The sequence below is a fragment of the Callospermophilus lateralis genome, chromosome 1 (assembly GCF_048772815.1).
Source record: "Callospermophilus lateralis isolate mCalLat2 chromosome 1, mCalLat2.hap1, whole genome shotgun sequence".
NCBI lineage: Eukaryota > Metazoa > Chordata > Mammalia > Rodentia > Sciuridae > Callospermophilus > Callospermophilus lateralis.
The window spans coordinates 25,677,864-25,700,097 of record NC_135305.1 but is presented as its reverse complement, the minus strand read 5'-3'; the positions used below and the strand labels follow the sequence as shown (position 1 = coordinate 25,700,097).

Sequence of the window (22,234 nt, the reverse complement as noted above, 5' to 3'; positions counted from 1 at the left end):
AGTCCAAGAAAGTGTTTGCCTGCCATTGGTAAATAGGATGTGTTTCAAACTGACAGCCTTTATTTGATAGCAAAGATGTTAGAATTAAACAGCTTGTCAGTAGAAGCCTCCAACTTAGTAAGTAAATGGATAAAAAGACATCAAAATATCCACACATTTCTCATGTCACCACAAAGCCCCTATTCATTGTCTTCTTGCTTATTCTTTGTTGTTGCTTTAAAAGATTCAGTGAGAGTAAAAAATTGTAATTTAGTGCTTTGGAGAAAACAAAACTTGGTTTTAATATGCAGGTTTTAAATCTGTCTCCTGTAGCAAAGAAAATGCTCCACACTTTAGAGTAGAAACAGAAAATATCATTTGAGTTTAGAAGACTTAGTTAAATTGAATTTAAATTTGCTCTTTATTCTGCCACTGAATAGATATTTTTTTGTCCTGAAAAAGTTTAAGAAAAATTGTTGTTTTGTTAAAAAAAATAGCTAAAAACAAATTTAGGTTTACTTAGGATATTGCTGTGAAATTCGCCCAATTTTGAACTTAAGCTTAAAACTGTTAATTTTAATTCAATCAACATGAAAAGCATTAAAACATTCCTCAGTGTCACATAATGCCCACAAAATAAAACACTACCTGTCAACCTGAGCCTGTTCTTTGAATTGAAACTGACAGATCTATTTTCTTTTGCCAGGAACTACTAACCCTGGGGACAGTAGTCCCTTTTGTAGCAATTTTAGAAAACCTCTCCCACTTGCTCTTTCTTTCTTTTAATGGACTAGGTTCTTATTTATTCTTTTGCTCATGATTTTGCTTGCTCCTTTGGTTTCATTCTGAGCTCCACCTGGCTTCTGACCTATGTCTCTTTCAGTACTCTTTCTTGTCCTGTGTGTTGATGATGGAATTTGACCCCCAACTCCGGACCCTAACTGAACTTCTGGAACTCTTTGAGAACAGTTTGCAACACACCCAATCCCAACCATGTGCTTCCAACCTCAGATTCACCTAGTTATTGATCCAGCCTGACTCAACTTTAGCCCTCAGATTCTAATCTACCATCCTGACTCATTACCCACTCTGTCAATAACTGTTCTTTTTCTCCAAAAGGTTGGTGAATGAAAGTATAAAAAGAGAGAAAAGATGCAAAAAATAGAGACTAAGCTATAGAAATGGAAGTGAAAGAAGATGTAGTTTGGAAGGCAGAGGAGGAAAAAAGAGCAAAGAATCATAGAGAGGTCCATCAAAAATATTGAGAAAAGATGAGAATGGAGAGAATTAAAAAGACAGAAAGAAACAAAGTGTTATGACACTGATGTGCAGTTAGCTCTTTGGGGTTGTGAAATTCACTGTGACAATTGGTGTCATCCCTCCTCTCTGTAGATAATACTAAGTCCAAGATCTTTGCATAGCCCGGCAGGCCTTTTTATCTCTAATATCCTCTCCCAAGCCTTACAATATGATCTTCAGGAATTCCCTGCTGAGAGTTACTTAAACACTCCTGTAGACTCCAGTCATCTTGCTGTTTTAAGCCTAAACATCCCCTACTTCTGCCACATTCCGCAGTTGCCTATCCTTCAAGATTCTACATGGGCATCCTCTCCATCAGCACCACTTTCCTGAAGTCCACAGATAGGCTTTCCATTAAATGTGTTAGAACATTTGACTACTGAGCTGAATTAATCTTTTAAAGGGATCTAGTCCTCAAACTTGGAGGGTCTAATTGCTGTCTATTTTTAATTCTCTCTCTCAAAGATTCTGAATACTGTCTTAAGGATGTCAACTTAATGTGTCAACTTAATGTTAATGTGTGTCAACTTAATGTCTGTCCCTTGCTGGTTTAATTTATAACCTCAGAGGCTCTGGGAGATCAAACAATATTATTAATGCAACCAAACCTATATCTTCTGATTACGTTATAATCATGTACCTAAATCACATACTGATTAAACAGAATTAGATTGATTTCTTCACTGAGTATAAAATAAAAAGAATCATGAACAGTTTGCAGCACACCCAATAAAAAAGTATAAAAAGCATAAAAAGAGAGGAAAGATGCAAAACATAGAGACTAAGCAATAGAAATGGAAGTATAGTCTCTTAATGATTTGGATTGCCGTTCTCTTTTTTAAATGAAAATCCAAAGGGCAAAAAATTGTGGAAAAAGAGAAATTAATAAGATAAGAATTTAACAAGATAAGCATTGTTTTCTTTCTTTTTATTTTTTAGTTTAGATACTCTGATTGGCAGGATAAATTGTTGATGTTTTGGGGAACCATCATGGCCATAGCTCATGGATCAGGTCTTCCCCTCATGATGATAGTGTTTGGAGAAATGACTGATAGATTTGTTAATACCAATGGAAACTTCTCCTTTCCAGGTAAGTGTTTTGTGCTCGCTTGCGCGCATGTGCGTTCTCTCTCTCTCTCTCTCTCTCTCTCTCTCTCTCTCTCTCTCCTTTTTTTTTCAATGTGTAGTAATTCTTTAACTGGGTGAGAGATTCAGAATTTATTATAATATTCATCATCTACTTGTTTAAAGATTTAGACATCTGGATGACACCAGATATTACCAAAGGAGTTGTAAAATTCCTAGAAAATCTCTCAAGTGCTCAATTAAATTTCAAAAAATGTATATGTGCTGTTTGACTTTAATACTAAGTAAGGCAACACACAGGAAGATTTACATGTCAATAAATAGAAGAGTCATTCTACTCAAGGATGGTAGAATATAATAAAATATATCTATGTGATGTCCATTCCATCAGTGATTACTGATAAGTTACAAAATACATCATTAGCATAACAGTACTTCTTAGTTATTCTCAGCTTGTACTTATGTTTCCTGTTTTAATTTTTTTTCTCTTGCCCACCTCTCTTTAAAAAATTACACCCATTTCCTGTGTACAGTTTTTTTTGGATCAACCAGAATTGGATATGACACTTCATTAAAGAGAAAATGGATTCAGTGTGAATCCAAAGGAACTCACCCAAATGACTATAGTTACTGAAAAGTTAATCTGTGAATTAACATCATTTATAAAAGGGGGCCTGCCAACACTGTTGGAGTAGGGATCCAGAACTTATGCTTATTTTCATAATCTTCAAATTCAATGTTGAAAGGAAGATTTCCATGGTTTCTACCAAGCCTGATGGCTGTTCCTCCAAGCAACCTTGAGGCCCCTAAGCTGTAGAAGACCAAGTAAAGCTTTACTGACAGACAGATAGTAGAATTAAAATAAATAAATATAAATACATATGTATATGTATGTATGTATGTATGAAAGACAGCTTTTGTATTTTAGCAAAGATAACTGAGAAAAATGTACTTCAACATTTAGATATTATTCCATAAGAATTCTTATTGTTCACTGATTAAGAATGATGTTTAGTTGCAATTGTAAGGCATGAGTATAATTATGTAAGAGAATACAACTGCTTGATTATTAATATAGTAGGATATGTTTACATATATTTATACCTTTTAGAAATCCAGTTGTCTTTTGAGTAGTTAAAGCAAGCTCCTACAAAACCAGTTTCTTTATTCTCAAATATTATAATCTCTTAAAAGAATCTCTTTATAACAGCAACAACAAAAACAGTGTTTTTTCTTTGCATTTACTATGTGCTATGTCCTACACCAATTACCTTACATATAGTATTTCACGCAACCATCCTAAGAACAGTCTTACACAGTAGATAATATTATTCTCTGATATATGAAGAAACAAAGGCTTGGAGGGGACAAATAACTTGTCCATAGTTCACCATTGGTGAGTTTTTCAGGATACAATTAAAACCCAGCTCTTTCTATCTTCCCAACCATGATTATGACCATGTGTATTTTACCCATGGGAAAAAATGGGAAAGTTATAAATAGATTTCTTAGGCTTGACCAGTGACAAAAACCTTAACACAAATACTGTGAAAATGAAGTTGGAGTAGGAAAGGATAGTTTTAAAAGTCTTAAAGGATGACTGGGGTTGGATCTGCATGGTACAGTGCTTGTCTAGCATGTGCAGGGCCCAGACTGTAAAAAGTCTTTAAGGAAGTGAGAGAAGTAGAAATTTTATGTTTTCTTTTTATGTGTCTTTTTCTTTTAGAAGACCTAGATCTATTACATATTAATTTGTACATAGGTATGTATTTGTGTGTATATATATTATACATATATATATACACACCCACATACACATATATCAGAGGGATGCCAATAATGAAACACAACTATTAATCAAAAATTTGATTCTACTCAGAGTTTCAAAAAATCTGTTTAATGGATGAGTGGATAAATAAAATGTGGTATATGCAAATAAGGTGATATCATTTACCTTAAAAAAGGAAGGAAATTCTGACATGTGCTACAACATGAGTGAACCTTGAGGACTTTATGTTAAGTAAAATATGCCAGTCAGAAAAAAGGCAAATATCATATGATTCCATTTCTATGGGATGTCTAGAGTGGTAAGAGTTGTAGAAGAAATGGAAAGCAGAATGGTGATTGCAGGGGCTGGGGGAGGGAGAAATGGGAAGCTCTTGTTTAATAGGCATAAAATTTCCCATTAGTTTTGCAAGATGAAAACTTCAGGAGATTGGTTGCACAACAATGTGAATATGCTTAATATTACTGAACTGCACACTTAAAAAACAGTTAAGATGGTAAATATTATGTGATGCATATTTTATCCCAATTAAATTTTTTTAAAAAAATTAGATTAAAACAGTTCAACTCAATTATCACAGATCAGTTTGCTTTTGGACCAATTTTCTTAGTCCTGTTTTTTGTTTTTACTAACACAAGAAGAATTCCACAACTTGTTTATTTGGAGCAGTTTGCTTGTTTTGCAATCAAATGGCTTTGAAGCTGGACATGACAGGCAGGTATTAGGTGGTATGCCCAGGGGCAACTTCAAGGTCTTTCCAGGGAACTGCGTGAGTAAGTGATTGCTGGAGTGATAAACTCATGAGAGTTTCCAACTTTGTCTCAGCAGCCTCCAGATACACACTCTAGTTTATGAACCTCCATGCTCTGTAGCCATCTGGTCACTAGGCTGTCTTGGAGGAATTGGAATGGAAAGTCCCACAAATATGATGAGTTTCTAATACCCATTCTTTGGTAGTTTGTAAAACTATTATTCTTGGATCTCTTTGCAGGAGATGTCTTTAAAGTCTACTCAGTCTAAATTCAGAGTGTTCGTTGGTATGTTTGGAGTTGCAGAGGTTAGAAAACAGCACGGGAGGTGGGAGCAGATAGGGTATTTTGCAGAGGCCCTAGCTCATCAAATAGGAATAAAGTTTATTTAGAGTCTATAGTTGTTGGATTCTTGGACAACTAGACTTAATGGAAGCCAAATGTGAAGGGAATGTTAGAAAAGGAAAAGGTTTAAATTACAAGAGGATCTGACAATGACTTACTGTGAACAAGCCCATCCTTGTCAACAGAATAAGAGCTACTCCATGACAGGGTTGTTCCCTCACAATGATTCAGTTGTTGAGAAACTATGCACAAAACATTTTGCATCCAAAACCTAAGAACAGAGTCATAGAAAACAGTACATCTGCAGAGTCAAGAACTTGATACCTTTGATGCCAAGACTATGTGACTACAATAATCTAGAAAATCCTGTGGGGAAATGCACCCTGCATATCCTTGCATCAATTTCCAGCTGAGGGAGAAAGGTCATGTTTGAGCTCCAAGTTACTTTAATTAACTGTCCATAGCGCCAAAGATGCCTGAACAAACCCCAGCTCTATTTTTTTTTTTTTTTTTTTTTTTGCTGCTGAATAGTTCTATACAATTAAAGAAGTCCTAGTCAGAATCAAGATAGACAAGCATTGGTTTACTTTGATGCTCAAATGTGACAAGGAGGACTCTGCTTCCCTAATGCCTAATGTATTCACTTATTATTCAGAACTCATAATGTAACTCACTGTGTGACAGTGGGCGAGTTGCTTAACCTCTACAATCCTTATTATTCTCATCCTTGAAGTTAATGACTTTCTGATAGAATTAAATAAGGTGACTTGTGTAAAGTATCTGGAGCATAAATGATCAGTAAATATTGGGGAAACTAGCTGAAAACTTGGTAATGAAACAATCAAACTAGGATTTTATTCTTCATGTACCATATGGATGGATTTTAAGGGAGCTCTCTAAAATGGATAGGTAATTTCAACAGTTTCCCCCATTTCCTTGTTATGGGAGGCATTCAGGTACTCTGGTGTGGGAATTTTCCATTTTGTCATATTAGAATAAACTGGGGTGCTTTTAAAGCATACTATCCTCTGAGCTCAGCCAGAGATTCTGGTTTAATTGGGCTTGGGTAGAGCCTGGGCATCTTTATTTCTTTTTTCTTTTTGGGGGTACTGGGATTGAACTCAGAGGCACTCAACCACTGAGCGACATTCTAAACCTATTTTGTGTTTTATTTAGAGACAGGGTTTCACTGAGTTGCTTATCGCCTTGCTTTTGCTGAGGCTGGCTTTGAGCTTATGATCATCCTGCCTCACCCTCCTGAGCCACAGGCATATGCCATTGTGCCTGGCCTGGCACATCTTTATTTTTCCAAGGTTCTCAATGATGTCAAGAACAGTTAACCGCTTGGGGATTGTTTATGGGACTGAAGCATCTTAGGTGGCATCTGACAATACAGGTTCAGGCTCTTTTCATATATAGAACCTTTGACTTTTTTTTCTTAATATTTTTTTAGTTGTAGTTAGACACAATACCTTTATTTTAATGTGGTTCTGAAGATCAAACCCAGTGCCTCACATGTGATAGGCGAGCACTCTATCACTGAACCACAACCCCAGCCCCATAGAATCCTTGACTCTTTAGAGTACCCACCAATATACATTTGTCTTGCTTATCTCTAAACACCAATACTCTGGGCTTCCTGGGGGATATGAGGTTGCTCTAGTTATTAACCCCAAGTTAGATTGCCATTCTTGGCCTAGGACTCTTGAGAAAGGAGTAGGTCAAATCTAGAATGTTGATAGATTCTTATTTCCTAGGAGGGAGAGTCAACTTGGAATATGATATTCTTACATAGAGAATTAAAAAGTTTGAAGTAGATATTGGAGGAAAAAAATCTTAATTAAGTTCGGAGAGGAAAAACCCAACAATGATTTCTACAAATGATAACGATAACTGTAGAATAGCTTCTCTGCCTGTAATTCCAAACCCAGTTCTTATTTCCCATAGCTAAGAGCTCAGGAAGATATGGGCACACAGAACCAAACTAAACTGATAAGAAGAGAAATAAACTAGAGAAGGATTCCTCAAGGATCTGATAACTGATCAAGAGCTAACCAGAAACATTTCACATCAGTAGGAAAAATTATGGTACAATCTGGACCACTAGCTGGCGATTAATACTGATGATAGTTTAAGTTTTAAACTAACTAAAAACTTATCTTTCTTTGAAAAAAAAATAAGGGAGATACACATCACCAAGAAGACATGACTCCTAGGCTATTTACACATGTTAAAGGAACAAAAAAAGATGACTTTGTCTCCAGGGTAAAGGAGAAGTGCCTACTTGCGCATTTCCCCAATGGTGTGGTTTTGATTTGTCCTATTATGTCATGAATACAATAGATACAGGCTTTTTCCTTTTTATTTTTTTTCACTCTGTGTTTTCTTAAGTGAAAGTAAGTCATCACCTCACTTGTCAAACAGTATAGCATAGTGTTAGAGCATAGATCAAATTGCCTAGGCTAGATTCAACTCTGCAACTTGCTAGTTGTGTGGCTTTGGAAAAGTTACTTCACTTCTCTCTGCTCAGTTTCCTCTTCTGTAAAGTGTGGACTTATCAAATATTCCCACCTCATGAAATTGTTGTGAAAAATTAAATGAATTGATGCACATAAGACACTCAAAACAATGCCTGATGTCCAATAAGCATTCAAGAAATGTTAGCTGTTATTAAAATAGGCAAACCAGGAAAGGCACTGAGACTCATTTTTTATCAAATGAGCTCAAATTAATAGATAATAATTTCCTTTCGATTAATACTGGTTAAAAAATACCAAAAGACAGTACGGCTAGGAAAGAAGACATAGAGTGTAGAACTTGAGCAATTGCCAGCTATCGCTGTCTTATCTTAGAGTAATTCAGGTATCTTCTATCTTTAATTTTTTTTGGATGTAATTCAACCTTTCTCTTACATACGTCATAAGGAAGCATGTAAAAGGAAAAGCAAAGATATAAAAATAAAATTTATAGAATCAAGTACTTATAAAGTACTTTGAGCCACCAAGAAACAAACAAAAGAAAAAGTGCCCCTTACATTTTGTTTCAATTTTAACCATTTCTTTTGGCCTCTTCTGCCATGTGTATAATTGTGCCCCCTGGCCTCCTGTCCTTCATCAGCCCCTCTAGGCTATCTTACCAAGGAAGCTGCTTACCAAAGGTCAAGACCCCTAGGATGGCAAGAACCCTGGAGGGCTTATCTCCCGATCTGGGCACCTGATGTACTGAACATAAACCCCAGGGCTGTGTACCTGAGTGAAGTGAAAAGTACACTTGAGTGTGAAGAGGTGAAGAAGAATGAGAGAGAGGAGAGAGAGAGAGAGAGAGAGAGAGAGAGAGAGAGAGAGACTTTATTAGAGCAACTTAACTGTAGCATCTTTTATATATGGTTTATAAATTTATATTCTTAATAGATTTTTAAAATCTATCAGTGCCTTTTAATCATTTAACTTCTAAAAAATGTTTTTTAAATTTTTTGTTTTGTTTTCATTTAGTGAATTTTTCATTGTCACTGATAAATCCAGGCAGAATTCTAGAAGAAGAAATGACGAGGTAATTTATGTATACATACATATGGTATACTACTTTTAATGCTTCACTTGAAAATAATTTAAAACTATAGAGTTGTAAGAATACACAAAGAATATCTGTACTCTTTACCAGATCCACTTGTTACTATCATTTATGCCTCAGTCCCCAGTATCAACTAAGTTACATCCATCATGGCCCTTTACTTCACCATGGTACCCAAGAATAAGGATATTCTCTTATATAACTACAGTAGAGTTATAAGCATCAGTAAATTTAATATTCATATAATACTTTCTCTAATCTACTATTTGTATTTCAATTTGGCCATTTGATCCAACAGTGTCATTTATGGCATTTTCCCACTCTTTCAGTCTTCTCAATAAAAATCTCCAAAGCCTGTAACATAATATTTCTATGACTCATATCAACTGATTTTGCTGAATAAAATGTGATCTATATGCTAAAGCAGGCCTGAAAAGCTTCTATCTGGAAACAACTTGTATAATTAGATTAAAAATTGAGAGTGTTGAAACATATCTATTGTTTTTTAAATATACTAACTTTCTACTTACTTGGTTAAGCATCTACTCCAAATTAATTTGAATTCATGATGTTCTGCCCTATTATTTTAAAGAATATTTTTGTCAAAAAAGAAGAGATGCTTTTTGGTTATTTGTGTAAATGATATGGAAAACCACACTAAGTATCATTTCACTTGCTCTGTTTATTTCTGTATTTGCAATATGTAAATATGCTAGAACTTTTTCAGTATAATATAATATGCAAGCCTAGGATACAATTATGAAAGAGGAGTTAAATGGTATTTACAAATTATCAATAATTTAAAATGAATCATTAGCACCATTTGTTTTTGCAGTTAACCACAATGATTCATTTGTTTTAACTGGATAATAGTTTAAGTAAACAGACTTGCCATCATGAAGTTCCTCATCTTGTAATTTAAGAGAAAGAGGAAATTTAAGGATTTATTATAATGTCTTATACGGTCTTCATGGTTAGTTTAGTAAACTGCTTAATTTTCAATTCTGAAATTTCTCTGGAAAGAAATGAATAAAGGACAGTATTCAAAAGAATCTTTCTAATTATTTTCCAGATATGCATATTACTATTCAGGATTAGGTGCTGGAGTTCTTGTTGCTGCCTATATCCAAGTTTCATTCTGGACTTTGGCAGCTGGCCGACAGATTAAAAAAATTAGGCAAAAGTTTTTTCATGCTATCCTACGTCAGGAGATAGGCTGGTTTGACGTCAATGACACCGCTGAACTCAACACACGATTAACAGAGTAAGTGTTATACTTTCATCAACAATTAAACACTAACTGTGAAAATTTGCTGGGGAAGGCTTATGTGGAAACAAATCACTAGATAAAGTAATTGATATAAACTGGAGATATATCATCTGATCGTCAATCCTGGAACCATCTACAGCCTGTCCCACTGCATCTTTCCCATATCCATTAATCTTCTTCACAACTGTTTTAAAAGGTTGACTTGAGAAATGAGTGCACATTTGAGCTGTGTTTCTCATGCAGTTTAGGGCCTGACAGGGGCTAGACCTTCAGGAATGATGGTCATGTAGATAAATGAATGATTGCATTAATTCGCTAAGAAATTTGTTTTAGTAAGTATTGACTCTTCACTTTTTCAACATATATTTGAGTGACTACTATACGCTAAGCAGTGTTCTGGGGGCTTGGGGTATATTAGTGAATAAAGAAAACATCTCTGTCCTTTTGGTGCTTACATTCCAGCAGGGGGAGATAGAAGATAAACTTTTCCTGATGGAAATTCTGGCAAGAGCATCAGGAGCAGTTGAGGTCAAAAAAAGGAGGGAATATCAAGGCATCTAGAGTCATAGGCCTTAATAAGGGCTTTAGCTTTCAGTCGGAGAAATGGCAGCCACTAGAGGTTTTCAGGCTGAGGAGTAACATGATAATTTTCAGAGGATCACATTGACTGATATGAGAATAGAGTCACTGTCAGAAGCAAGGAGCTCTTCTCTGTTATTCCCTATACTGTCGAATACCCCTTATCTCAAATGCTTGGGACAAGAAACATTTCATATTTTGGAATATTTCAAATTTTGAAATATTTACCTAGACTTCACCTGCTGAGCATCCTTAATCCAAAAATATGAAATCTGAAATGTTCCTAATTTCTAAAACATTTTGAGTACCATCATCATGCTCAAAATTTTCAGATTTTGTGGCATTTAAATTTTGGGTTTTTGGATTAAGGATGTTCAACTTGTAACAGGAAATAATATTTCCCTGTGACTACTGCTTGTTACTGCTGCAATCCCCTTCCTAAGTCCTCTTCTTAAACAAATTGATTCATGTGTTCAAATGTTAATGCATCTCTAATAGGATTACCAATTTAATAGTATGGAGTTTAATAATACTAACTTCTTAGAAGCATGAACTAATCCTGAATTTCTTCCTTTGTGCAGTATTTAGGTGGGGAAAGTATCATTCAAGAGGCTAAGACTCTGAAAGAGGCTTACAGTAGTATGAACATGTTTTACTTATCTATGTGTTTGTTAAATGTCTTTTTCACCTTTCTAACCCAAGACCTCCTGCCTGTAACCACTTAGGTGTGATCTTTTTTAGTGACATCTCCAAAATCAGTGAAGGAATTGGTGACAAGGTTGGAATGTTCTTTCAAGCAATAGCCACGTTTTTTGCAGGATTCATAGTGGGGTTCATCAGAGGATGGAAGCTCACCCTTGTGATAATGGCCATCAGCCCTCTCCTGGGACTCTCTGCAGCTGTTTGGGCAAAGGTCTGTGAAGCCTGGGCATTTTCATGTGTGTTAACCCACACATACAGTTGTTTTTATTACCCAAGTGCTGGGACTTACACAAATCGGTGTTAAACGTCAGTAGAAACCACATCTAGAAGCATGTTGGAATATAGAGCTTTGATAAGGAAATTAACTTTTAATATCATTTAAAAGTCACAGTTCTAACCTCAATTACAGGCTTTTAGCACTGCTGTATTATTTCTTTAGCTAAACTTCTGACACATGTATGGTTATATCCCTATTTAAGGAAACACTTTTAAATATAACATTCCTCCAAATTATTGCATGACTTCAAATAAAGTTGGTATTTTTTGTTCCATTTATTTTTAATTGTTACTCATGACAGTTATGTTGCATTGTGCCAGTTTTGCCTTATGATAATTTATATATATATATTATATATATATATTTTATATATATATATAATCTGCTTTACTTCAGCTAACACTTCAAAGTTGAGAAGTTTATTGGCAATTTTTGTTCATTCTGGGGCTGATGATTTACTTAGTGAACTACTTGTTCTCTCTATTTGGATTCTCCCTTTATTTTTCTCCTGAAACATCTTGTTTGGCCATCTTATTACTCAGTAGATTGCGCAGGAGTAAGTCTGAAATTATTCTCTTTGTAGATAAAAATCATGACATGTTTAAGAGAAAGCATAAGGTTTTAATTTATTTTACCTTATAATTAACAGTGAAAAAATAGAGTAGGTGTGGAATTTGACACTATTGCCAAAAACACTATTTAGAGAATGATGTGTGGTTCCTTTTCCTGACTTCTCTTGGGAAGTCTGCCAGCTGAATCAGATCCAGCCTCTGTAGGAGGTAGAAGCAGCCAGTGGATCTAGTACTCTAAGTGTCATTTGCTGTTTGACTTTGATGTTTGGTAAAGCAGAGGGTTTTGGAAGAAAAAGTAGGTAAAGAGTGACCCAGACTATCTTTTAACTTTTCTCCCACTACAAAAATCATGACTGTTTCTCTTCTGTTCAGATACTCTCTGCGTTTAGTGACAAAGAACTAGCTGCCTATGCAAAAGCGGGTGCCGTGGCAGAAGAGGCTCTGGGGGCCATCAGGACCGTGATAGCTTTCGGGGGCCAGAACAAAGAACTGGAAAGGTCAGGAAGGTTCTTTGTCCACCAGTTCAAAGAACCCACTTTTACGTTTTGTTGCTCATTCTTTTGTGGTATGTGTTTGCTACTTTGTCTTTCCTGATATTAACCCTCCCTCCCCAGAATAGAATCACCCTGTACTGTCGGCTGCACTTTGATTCAGGCAACTCTTTTATGTTCCAGACTCCTTAGGAAGTCTGATGATGCCTATGGACTCCCTTCCAGGAATACTGTTTTTAAATGCATAAAACAGAATATGTAGAAATTACAAAGGACACCAATAATATTGTGGTGCAGTTATCAAAATTCTTTTTTCTCTCCCTTGATGATTCTGAACTGGAATGTAGGAGAGGAAAAACCTGAGAAGATATAGACCTCCTACTTATAGTGCAGGATTCTCTGTAGGGCTATATGAATCCTCCATAAAGACAAGGTGAAACTTTCCAGCCTGGCCTCTGGCTTTCAGTCTTAATGGTCCAGAATAAGCCCAGCAAACTCAAAGGCTTGTCTATAGCCCTGTGTAAATGCTTAAAAAAAAAAAAAAATCAGTGGCACATGCCTGTAATCCCAGCAGCTCGGGTGGCTGAGGCAGGAGGATCACGAGTTCAAAACCAGTCTCAACAATGGGGAGGCACTAAGCAACTCAGTGAGACTCTGTCTCTAAATAAAATACAAAATAGGGATGGGGATGTGGCTCAGTGGTCGAGTGCTCCTGAGTTCAATCCTTAGTACCGAAAAACAACAACAAAACCCCCCCATTTGATTGGTATATAAAACATTTGATTGATATATAAAGAGCTGTATATATTTCATGTGTACATCTTGATGAGTTTGGGGATGAGTATGCATCCATGGAAAAGAATTGTGCTTTATTTAAATATAACTTATGATTTAATATTTCCTTTAAAGAACAAAGTCCCCTAATATAGACAAAGTATGAATCCGTGTGAAGAATCTTCTTTTTCTGTGTTGTAGGACTCCTTATACTCACGGCCCTTTGAAATAAAAATTCTCTGGAAGCTTTCTAATGTTGAAAAGCAAAGCTGCCCCCATCCTTCTGTTTCATCCTCTCCCTTTCTATTCCTTAATCCCTCTTCAAAATCAACATGTTCCTGGTTCTCTAACCTCTTCCTTTTTTCTCTCTCACTGCTGCTTCCTGTACACAATAGTCCACACAGGTCACACTAACCCTCAGTTGGACCTCAGGATGTCAGTGTAATCAGTGCTGCTCCATTAGCCGTGATAAGCAAGCCACCTAAGTGAAGGTAACTACAGTATGTCTGCCACTGTCACCTGAGCCCTGTGTCACACTGGGACAGATGTCAATCTTGCTGCACATGCTTTGAGGCTCAGCCATGCAGAAGTATTCACAGTTCTGGGTGTGGCATGTTGGCTGTCACCCGACAGAGGCAGCTCTGCTAAATTGATGTGGCATCCAGTATGGAAAAAAGTACTCTGAAGAGTTGGGCACTTTTACTATTTAAAAAGACAATATTTTTGGTGGCAGAATACTTTTTGTAAAAGCTAATTCCCATGTCTCATTTGGTTGAACCAAGAAAAAAAAGGTGGTGTTGCTGGTTTGTTGTTGTTGTTAAAAAGAGAAATATCCTAAATTCATATGATATTTCCCCCTGAAGCTTCATTGTATATCCATTGGATACCTTTTCAGATTTCAGGGAGCCCAAGTTAAATTTTACACACTCTCTGGATCTACTGTGGAAAAGCAGGCTTAATTTAACTTGATGTAAGAAAAAAAAACCATAATTTAACAGAATCAATCTAAACATTTGTACCTTTATGTCAAATTATAGAACCAGTAATATGAATTTTAATTATTATTCAAAATTAAGAGAGTAATAGAATGAGCAAAATTTAGGAAGAAATGAAATTCTAATGATTATAGTAATATGAATAAGAATTAGCAGCTTTTGCCAATTATATGCCAAGTACTATACTATTTTTTATGATTATGTATTTACCTCACTGTTATCTTACTAAGTAGGCATTAACTCTATTTTTCAGATGATGAAACTAAACTTAAAAAAAAAATCTGTATCCCATATTGTGACCACTTTATAACCTTGAACCTAGCTGGACAGTTGAAGATCACCTTGATTTTTAAAAAAATCAAATCCAGAAGCCCAATTTTATGTCAAAAAATGTAAAATTTCTATCCCTTACCCACTAGAGCAATAAAGAGAATGCTTTCTTTTTTCTAGAGAAAAGAAATTGACCTGAGTGAAAAATCTAACCACTTTAGAATCTAGGATGCAATTTACATTTTGTCTCTATTCTTGGTTGGTTGTTCTCTTTACATCCACCTTGACCCTGACTTGAAATGTTGACTGTGAATGTGAAAAGTTCTTCATATCCCAGGAGTGACGCTTCACTCTGGAACACCCCCAGGAACACTGGTTGACCTGATGGGTACCAAGGCAAATGGGTCCAGGCTAGGAAGGAGCAGACTTGGCTCTGTTCTAGTGTGAGCTGATCCTTCATGGGGTCATGTCTCAGCAAACTGGGTCTCACCAAGGGTTTGTTACTTTGGTAGCTTTGTTCCTTAAACCTCTGACTATACAGGAGGTGAGTATGGCTCAGATTATGAATTGTTAATTCTTACTGTAACATCTCCCCCCTCATTTTCTGGTAGGTATCAGAAATATTTAGAAAATGCCAAAAAAATTGGAATTAAAAAAGCTATCTCAGCAAACATTTCCATGGGCATTGCCTTCCTGTTAATATATGCATCCTATGCACTGGCCTTCTGGTATGGATCCACTCTAGTTATATCAAAAGAATATACTATTGGAAATGCAATGACAGTAAGTAATTTTCCTAATATTCATGATGAATCTGAAAATATTATTTCTCTATATACCTTCTCTTTTCCTTCACATTCTTCATTGGGGAAGGATGAGCCGTGATTATAGGGTTTTTATCTTTTGGTTAATCTTTGCTGTGCTGTAAGCAGTGCTGGCTTTCTGGAACATACAAGTTATAATTCTGAGTTGGACAAAACAACAACATATGGTTAGATCATTTGAGAAACATTCAACACACAAAGGTAATAAAAATGTAATGAATTTATGAATAAACAAACATCTATTAGAGTCAACCTCATTCTGTTATTGAATTTCATGTATAAGAAAGTATTATTGTTATAAATAGAGCAATATACAAGAGAACATTAAAGTAATAAAACATCTACTATCTGAAATTGAAGATGTATTGGTTCATTTTTCCATATGAAAATACCTTTCATTTCATAATTATAAAAATAATATGTATTAATTATACTAAAGATTATAATACAGAATTCAAAAAATTAAAATTATTTATAATCTAATCATCTATATATATTTGATAATTTTTGGTGTGTATCTTCCAGATCATTTTCTACATATATGCACTTTTTTCTTTCCAAATTATAATCATATTATGTATACCTTTTTGTAATTTTTTTTAATAAACTAGCAATATTCTGTGACTATATTTCTGTAACAGTGACAATCAGAACAATATGTAGCCATTTAGCCATAAAGAACAAAATTATGCCACTTGTAGGAAAATGGATGGGACTTGAGAACATTGTGTTAATCAAAATAAACCAAACTCAGAAAATCAAGAACCATATGTTTTCTCTCATAAGTGGAAGCTATAGAAGAAAATGGAAAAAAAAAGGTGTGTGTGGTGATGGTGGGGTATCTCATGAAAATAAAAGGGAACCCAGTAGAACAGAGGAGAGGGACCAGGGCCAGGGAGTGGGGAAAGAGGAAATACTGGGGAACAATACTTAACAAATTATATTGTTATGTTGTGTGCATGCGTGAATCTGAGTCTAGTTTTTCTCACTTGCTTCTCCTCTCTGGTGTTAGTTAGTTGAGAGGTTTACCACCTTTCTTCATTTCCGTGTTTACTATTGAAGCTCTATGAAGAAGGGAGCTTGAATCCTGACTTTGCCATTCACTTTTTGTGTTGAGCTTGTCTTCTGGGTTTCCTTGTTTGGAGTATGGAGACGATGACATCTCCCCTAGCCCCACATGGCTGAGTCACACTAGCATGAGGGAGTTCTGCACGATGGGCTCTGTTGCATTAACTTCATAACATCTGTTTTGGTGGGAATTTTTTTTCTTTCATGTCTGTTTTGCTGATTGTGGACAGATATTTGACTGATTGGGATTCTAGGTACATGAATGTTACTGCCTTTTGAAAAAAGCCAAACTATACATGGAAATTTCGCCATGCCCAGAGAGAAAGGAATAATCTATCTTGATTTATGTTCTTCTCAGTTAAATTATGCTATTAATCTAGATTCCTGAAACTAGATTCTGGGCTTTTCTCTATCAGTTTATCTTCCTAATGAAAAAGTATGAAGGGAAATATTTTTTTGTATTACAGTGCAGAATAACTAAGGGGATTGCTAACTGGTGAACATAGGAATGATTTAGTGCTTGATAAATGGGTGAACTGCTACTTTTTACATTAATAATCTTCCCCATCCATCAGTCAATCCATCTATCCATCTGTAGTGGTGGTTTTTAAAGAAAATTCCATAGGCCAAAATCTACCAGGTTTCATATTGAACAGCCTGTCTAATTTCATGAATAATTAGAGAAAATCACATAGGACTGGATAATACCATGATGGAGAAGTGTTTCTCTCTGGTAACTTTAGCTTCAGAATCAACAAAATGGGCTTGAAAAATCTTTCTGACTTAAATGTTCAGGAGAAGAGCAGCAAGTTAGCCAAAAAGTTGTGTGTGTGTGTGTGTGTGTGTGTGTGTGTGTGTGTTGAGGGCTAGAGAAACTCATCGGGTAATGAATGCTATATTAATCATGTGAATTTTCCTCTTTACTAACATTTATGTTAATTTTTAAACTTTTTATTGAGATGTTAAAAGTGCTTATTACCCTGATTTGGTGATTACTCATGTATGTATCAAGTTATTATAATATACCCAATAAAGATATACAGTTATGTCTCAATAAAAAATTAGAATTCTAAACAATTTAAAATGACAAACCTAAACCAACCCTTCATGTAGTATGTTTCCAGCAAGTCATAATGTAGATAATAATGAATGCCAGAGGGTGATGTGACTTTTCCTTATGTTCTTTTGCTTAGGTCTTTTTTTCAATCCTAATTGGAGCTTTCAGTGTTGGTCAGGCTGCACCATGTATTGATGCTTTCGCCAATGCAAGAGGAGCAGCCTATGTGATCTTTGATATTATTGATAGTGTAAGTAGTTTATAGTTTAATGCTGAAAATGTCTTTAAGGCTTAGATAATTAAATCGGACTTTAGATTACATTTTTTTAAATTCAACTCTACTAAGTTATACTGACTCCAGCAGAATTTTAAAACATGAAATTAATGGCCTCCTCATAGTAATAATTGAAACAAAATGACCCTTAATGTGTACATAAGTTTATCTTTAGATAATATATCGGCACTGATTTTATTTCAGAGATATACATTTGTACTAGTGTGTTATTATTACAGTGCAAACTAAAGATGTTTGTTTTCCTAGTTTTTCTCTCTCATGCTATAGCCAGATTGAGAATATTTTGATTTCTATATAGGACGGAGCAGCTAGTAGATAAGTTATTGATAGGACTAAAATTGTCAGTTTGTTTTGCTGTGATATGTCCCACCAAAATTATCACTGCATTTTTATAAGATTTTGAGTCAACTGTATTGAGTTGAGTGTACCACTGTGATAAAACCGTTTTTGACATACTCAAGTGTGACACTACATTTGCACAAATAAAATGCAAGTAGATCACTTAAATTTGATAATTTAATCCAAGCAAAACCTCTTATTTCATTGATCTAAATCTTGAAAAAAGTGCTCAGTTTCTGAATACATTGGAAGTTTACATGGTTCCTAAACCATGTTGTAATCATTAATTATTCAGTGAGTCTTCTCAAACTAATCCATTACAGTTACTACTTAGGAAAAAACTGTTTTCCCTAAATGCTAAAATACCTGGCCTTATCAATTATAGTATGTTTTTGTTTTTGCAGTTGTATAAGTATGCATATCTCTGAATGTTTAGAACATTTATGAAGATATACCAAAACAGAAAGTAAATAGTGCATGAAATGACATTAATATTTATTATGTGCTTTTCAGAAAAAGCCTGTTTTCTAAAAAAGAATGTTTCCTGAAACTGCACGTATAGGTACACATGCACGCATACACACACTCTCTCTCTCTCTCTCTCTCTCTCTCTCTCTCTCACTGTGAGTTCTGTCTCATATTATGGATATTGTGCCACTTCAGATTCTATTTTGGAAATTGCTGAATCATATTCCTAAAAAAATGTATTTATTTGTTTATTCTATGATGAAATAGTCATTGAATTTTGTTTTATTTAGAATCCTAAAATTGACAGTTTTTCAGAGAGAGGACACAAACCAGACAGCATCAAAGGGAATTTGGAGTTCAATGATGTTCACTTTTCTTATCCATCTCGAGCTAATGTCAAGGTACTGCACTTGTAGGAATTCCTAACTCAGGTTGATTATTTCATCCTCTTAAGATAAAGTCTCTATTATTTTGATATTAATGTGCTTTTTGATTTAAGATTTTAACACCCTTATTTGATACTTTTTTTTCCAACTTCTTTTTGAGGGCTTTGTCATGAAATGTGTTCTTTCCCCTTTTGCCTCAGATCTTGAAGGGCCTCAACCTGAAGGTGCAGAGTGGGCAGACAGTAGCCCTGGTTGGGAACAGTGGCTGTGGGAAAAGCACAACAGTCCAGCTGATACAGAGGCTCTATGACCCTGATGAGGGTACGGTAAGTGGGAAGAACCAGGTTCTCAGAAGCTGGGTACAGACTGGCCCTTTGAAGTTGGTTTTCTAGTATCAAATTTTCATGTCAACCCAGTTTTAGCAGAAGGGCTATAGAATTTCGACACATTTGGATAATCATACACTTTTGGTCTTGTTTAACAAATGTATTCAATAAAAGCCATAAAAGCTACAGAAGCCAACAAGGCTCTTTTTTGTTCCAACTGATCTTTTCCTAGTCCCCTAAATTATTGGAGGACAGTCATTCAGACCATCGACAGTATTAATTCCAGTGAGTTATTGGGTTTGGTCAAATATGTTCCACGTAGCAATTGTTGACAGTCTGGTAACCAGGTGTCTTAGAACAGCAATTAAATTCAGCAAAAACAGCTGAATTTTCTTAAGTTTTGGAATATCTAATGGGGAAAGTGAGATAGTGTCTGAAGAAATATAAGTCTCTTAAGAAACTTATTGGGCATGAGAGAGATATATATTTTGTCCTTTACATTTTTCTTATGAATTTAAACTTACAGAAAATTGAAAGCCAGAAACCCACACATACCCTTCACCTAGATTTACCAATTGATTATATTTCTTATTCTCCTCTCTTTTTCTGTGTATGTATCTGTGTATTATATTCACACATATACTTTAGAATATATTTCTTAAGAAGAAGAATATTCTCTTATACAAACACAAAACAATGATCAAAAGCAATAAATTACCATTAATGTAATACTAATCCACAGTGTATATTCAAACTTTTCTTAGTTGTCCCAATTTAAGGGTATTGGTTTACCTGATATTAAAATGTATTATAATTTAATAATTATAAAACAAAAGATTATAAAGTAAAAATAACTAAAGCAAAAAGAATATTAAAAGGTATAAGGATGGAAAAGAAATCTTAGCAAAATACAAATTTTCTAGGATAACAGAAATTATTTATTTAATTAATTTGATAAAATTAGTAAATATTCTTGAAAAAATCTGATATTAGCAAGAAGGAACAGAGGCCCATTCTCATTTACTAAAGTAAACCCTAGTTTGTTTAAGTGTAAATATTGTTGTTATTTTTTTAAAAGAATCTAGTAAAATACTAATCATTGAGAATAAGTGATCTAAAAATATTCCATTTTAAAATTATTAATGGAATAACATGTTTTTTAGAAAATATGAATCAGTAGAAAAAGAAACTCTTCAGAAATTTTAAAATTCATTGTTCACTTTATAATTTAATAATTTTCTTACTGTTGAAATAATAGAAGAAATACTTAACGATAATTTGATCGATTCAGCTTTTCCTTAAACCCTGCTCCAATAAAAATCAATAAAACTAAGGTAAAAGAAAGCAATAAATTGGAACAAAATATTTGATATATATAAAAGATATCATATTTAATATTTGAGAAATTAATAGGAATCTGTGAAAGCCATCCTGCTCAGCATAGGATATAAACACAAAAATCTTGAGAATAAATAGATATTTGTAAAAGTTTAAAGAAATGGTCAACTTTATTTATAAATATATAAAAATGAAAACAGAGATAAGCTATCATCTCATACCTATCAATTTAAAAAACAAATTAAGGGGGGCTGCAGTTGTAGTTCAATGGTAGGGCACTTGCCTAGCATAAGTGTGAGGAGGTGGGTTTCATCCTCAGCACCACATAAAAATAAATAAAGGCATTGTGTCCATATACAACTAAAAAAAAATTAAAATAAGGCCCAGTGCTAGTAAATTACAGTGAGGCAGATACATTTATACATTCCTGCTAACATTGTAAATTGTTAAAATATTTTTAAAGAGTTATTTAGGCAGTCTTTATTCAATAAGCAATAGATACCCAGAAAACAGCAGTCATTGGACAGGTAAGCAATTATTATCAAAGGAGAAAAATAAAGCATACTCTTCAAGTTGGTGATTCTTTGCTTTTATAGTTACTTTTAAAGGAAGCCAAATATCTGAAAGGTGAGAAATGCTGATGTAAATTATGGTATGTCAAATATATTAAACACCATTATGCTGTCAAAATGGTAGATAACCTAGGTAGATATTAAAATTTAATATTGGTAAGTAAAAATAATAGCCTGCCAAAAACATATAACCAGTAGCTCAGTGTTAGAGCACTTTGCAAGCAAAAGGCCCTGGGTTCAATCTCCTGCACCACAAAAACAAACAAACTTATAACCCAAAATGCCTTATGGAGAATAATCAATAAAAAAACTATATCTGGGAAAAAATATCAAAAGAGAGAATAAACATTTGATTTTAATTCTTGTATAATACTATTTATTTCCAACTATCATTTCTAATTGTTGAAATAAGTTCAATATTAGCTAAGATTTCTTCATAATAAATTAGAATCCTAATGCTTTAGATATCGGGTGATTTAAAATACTTAATAGGAAATATTTCTTCCTTTCAGATTAGCATTGATGGGCAGGATATTAGGAACTTTAATGTAACATATCTGAGGGAAGTAATTGGAGTGGTGAGTCAGGAGCCAGTGCTGTTTTCCACCACAATTGCTGAAAATATCCGTTATGGCCGTGGAAATGTAACCATGGATGAGATAAAGAAAGCTGTCAAAGAAGCCAACGCCTATGAGTTTATCATGAAATTACCACAGGTAATGATATAATGTAGTTGTTCTCAAAATTAGAATTTCAAGATATGGAACTGAGTCCTTACTTTAAAGAATAAGCTTATGCTTGAGATGCAAGATTGCCC

At 34.6% G+C, this 22,234-nt stretch overlaps 1 protein-coding gene across 3 annotated transcripts in view; it reads left to right on the top strand.

Annotated features, from left to right (window-relative positions):
• Abcb4 (ATP binding cassette subfamily B member 4) overlaps positions 1–22,234 on the top strand; it is a 66,772-nt gene that overhangs the window by 3,378 nt on the left and 41,160 nt on the right. For all 3 annotated transcript variants that reach the window (XM_076860664.1, XM_076860656.1, XM_076860646.1), the window contains exons 3-12: positions 2,218–2,368; positions 8,736–8,793; positions 9,887–10,078; positions 11,405–11,576; positions 12,587–12,711; positions 15,356–15,527; positions 17,830–17,943; positions 19,086–19,196; positions 19,382–19,507; positions 21,930–22,133. In XM_076860664.1, the coding sequence (XP_076716779.1) occupies positions 2,218–2,368; positions 8,736–8,793; positions 9,887–10,078; positions 11,405–11,576; positions 12,587–12,711; positions 15,356–15,527; positions 17,830–17,943; positions 19,086–19,196; positions 19,382–19,507; positions 21,930–22,133 (1,425 nt within the window). The remainder of the gene's footprint in view (positions 1–2,217; positions 2,369–8,735; positions 8,794–9,886; positions 10,079–11,404; positions 11,577–12,586; positions 12,712–15,355; positions 15,528–17,829; positions 17,944–19,085; positions 19,197–19,381; positions 19,508–21,929; positions 22,134–22,234) is intronic.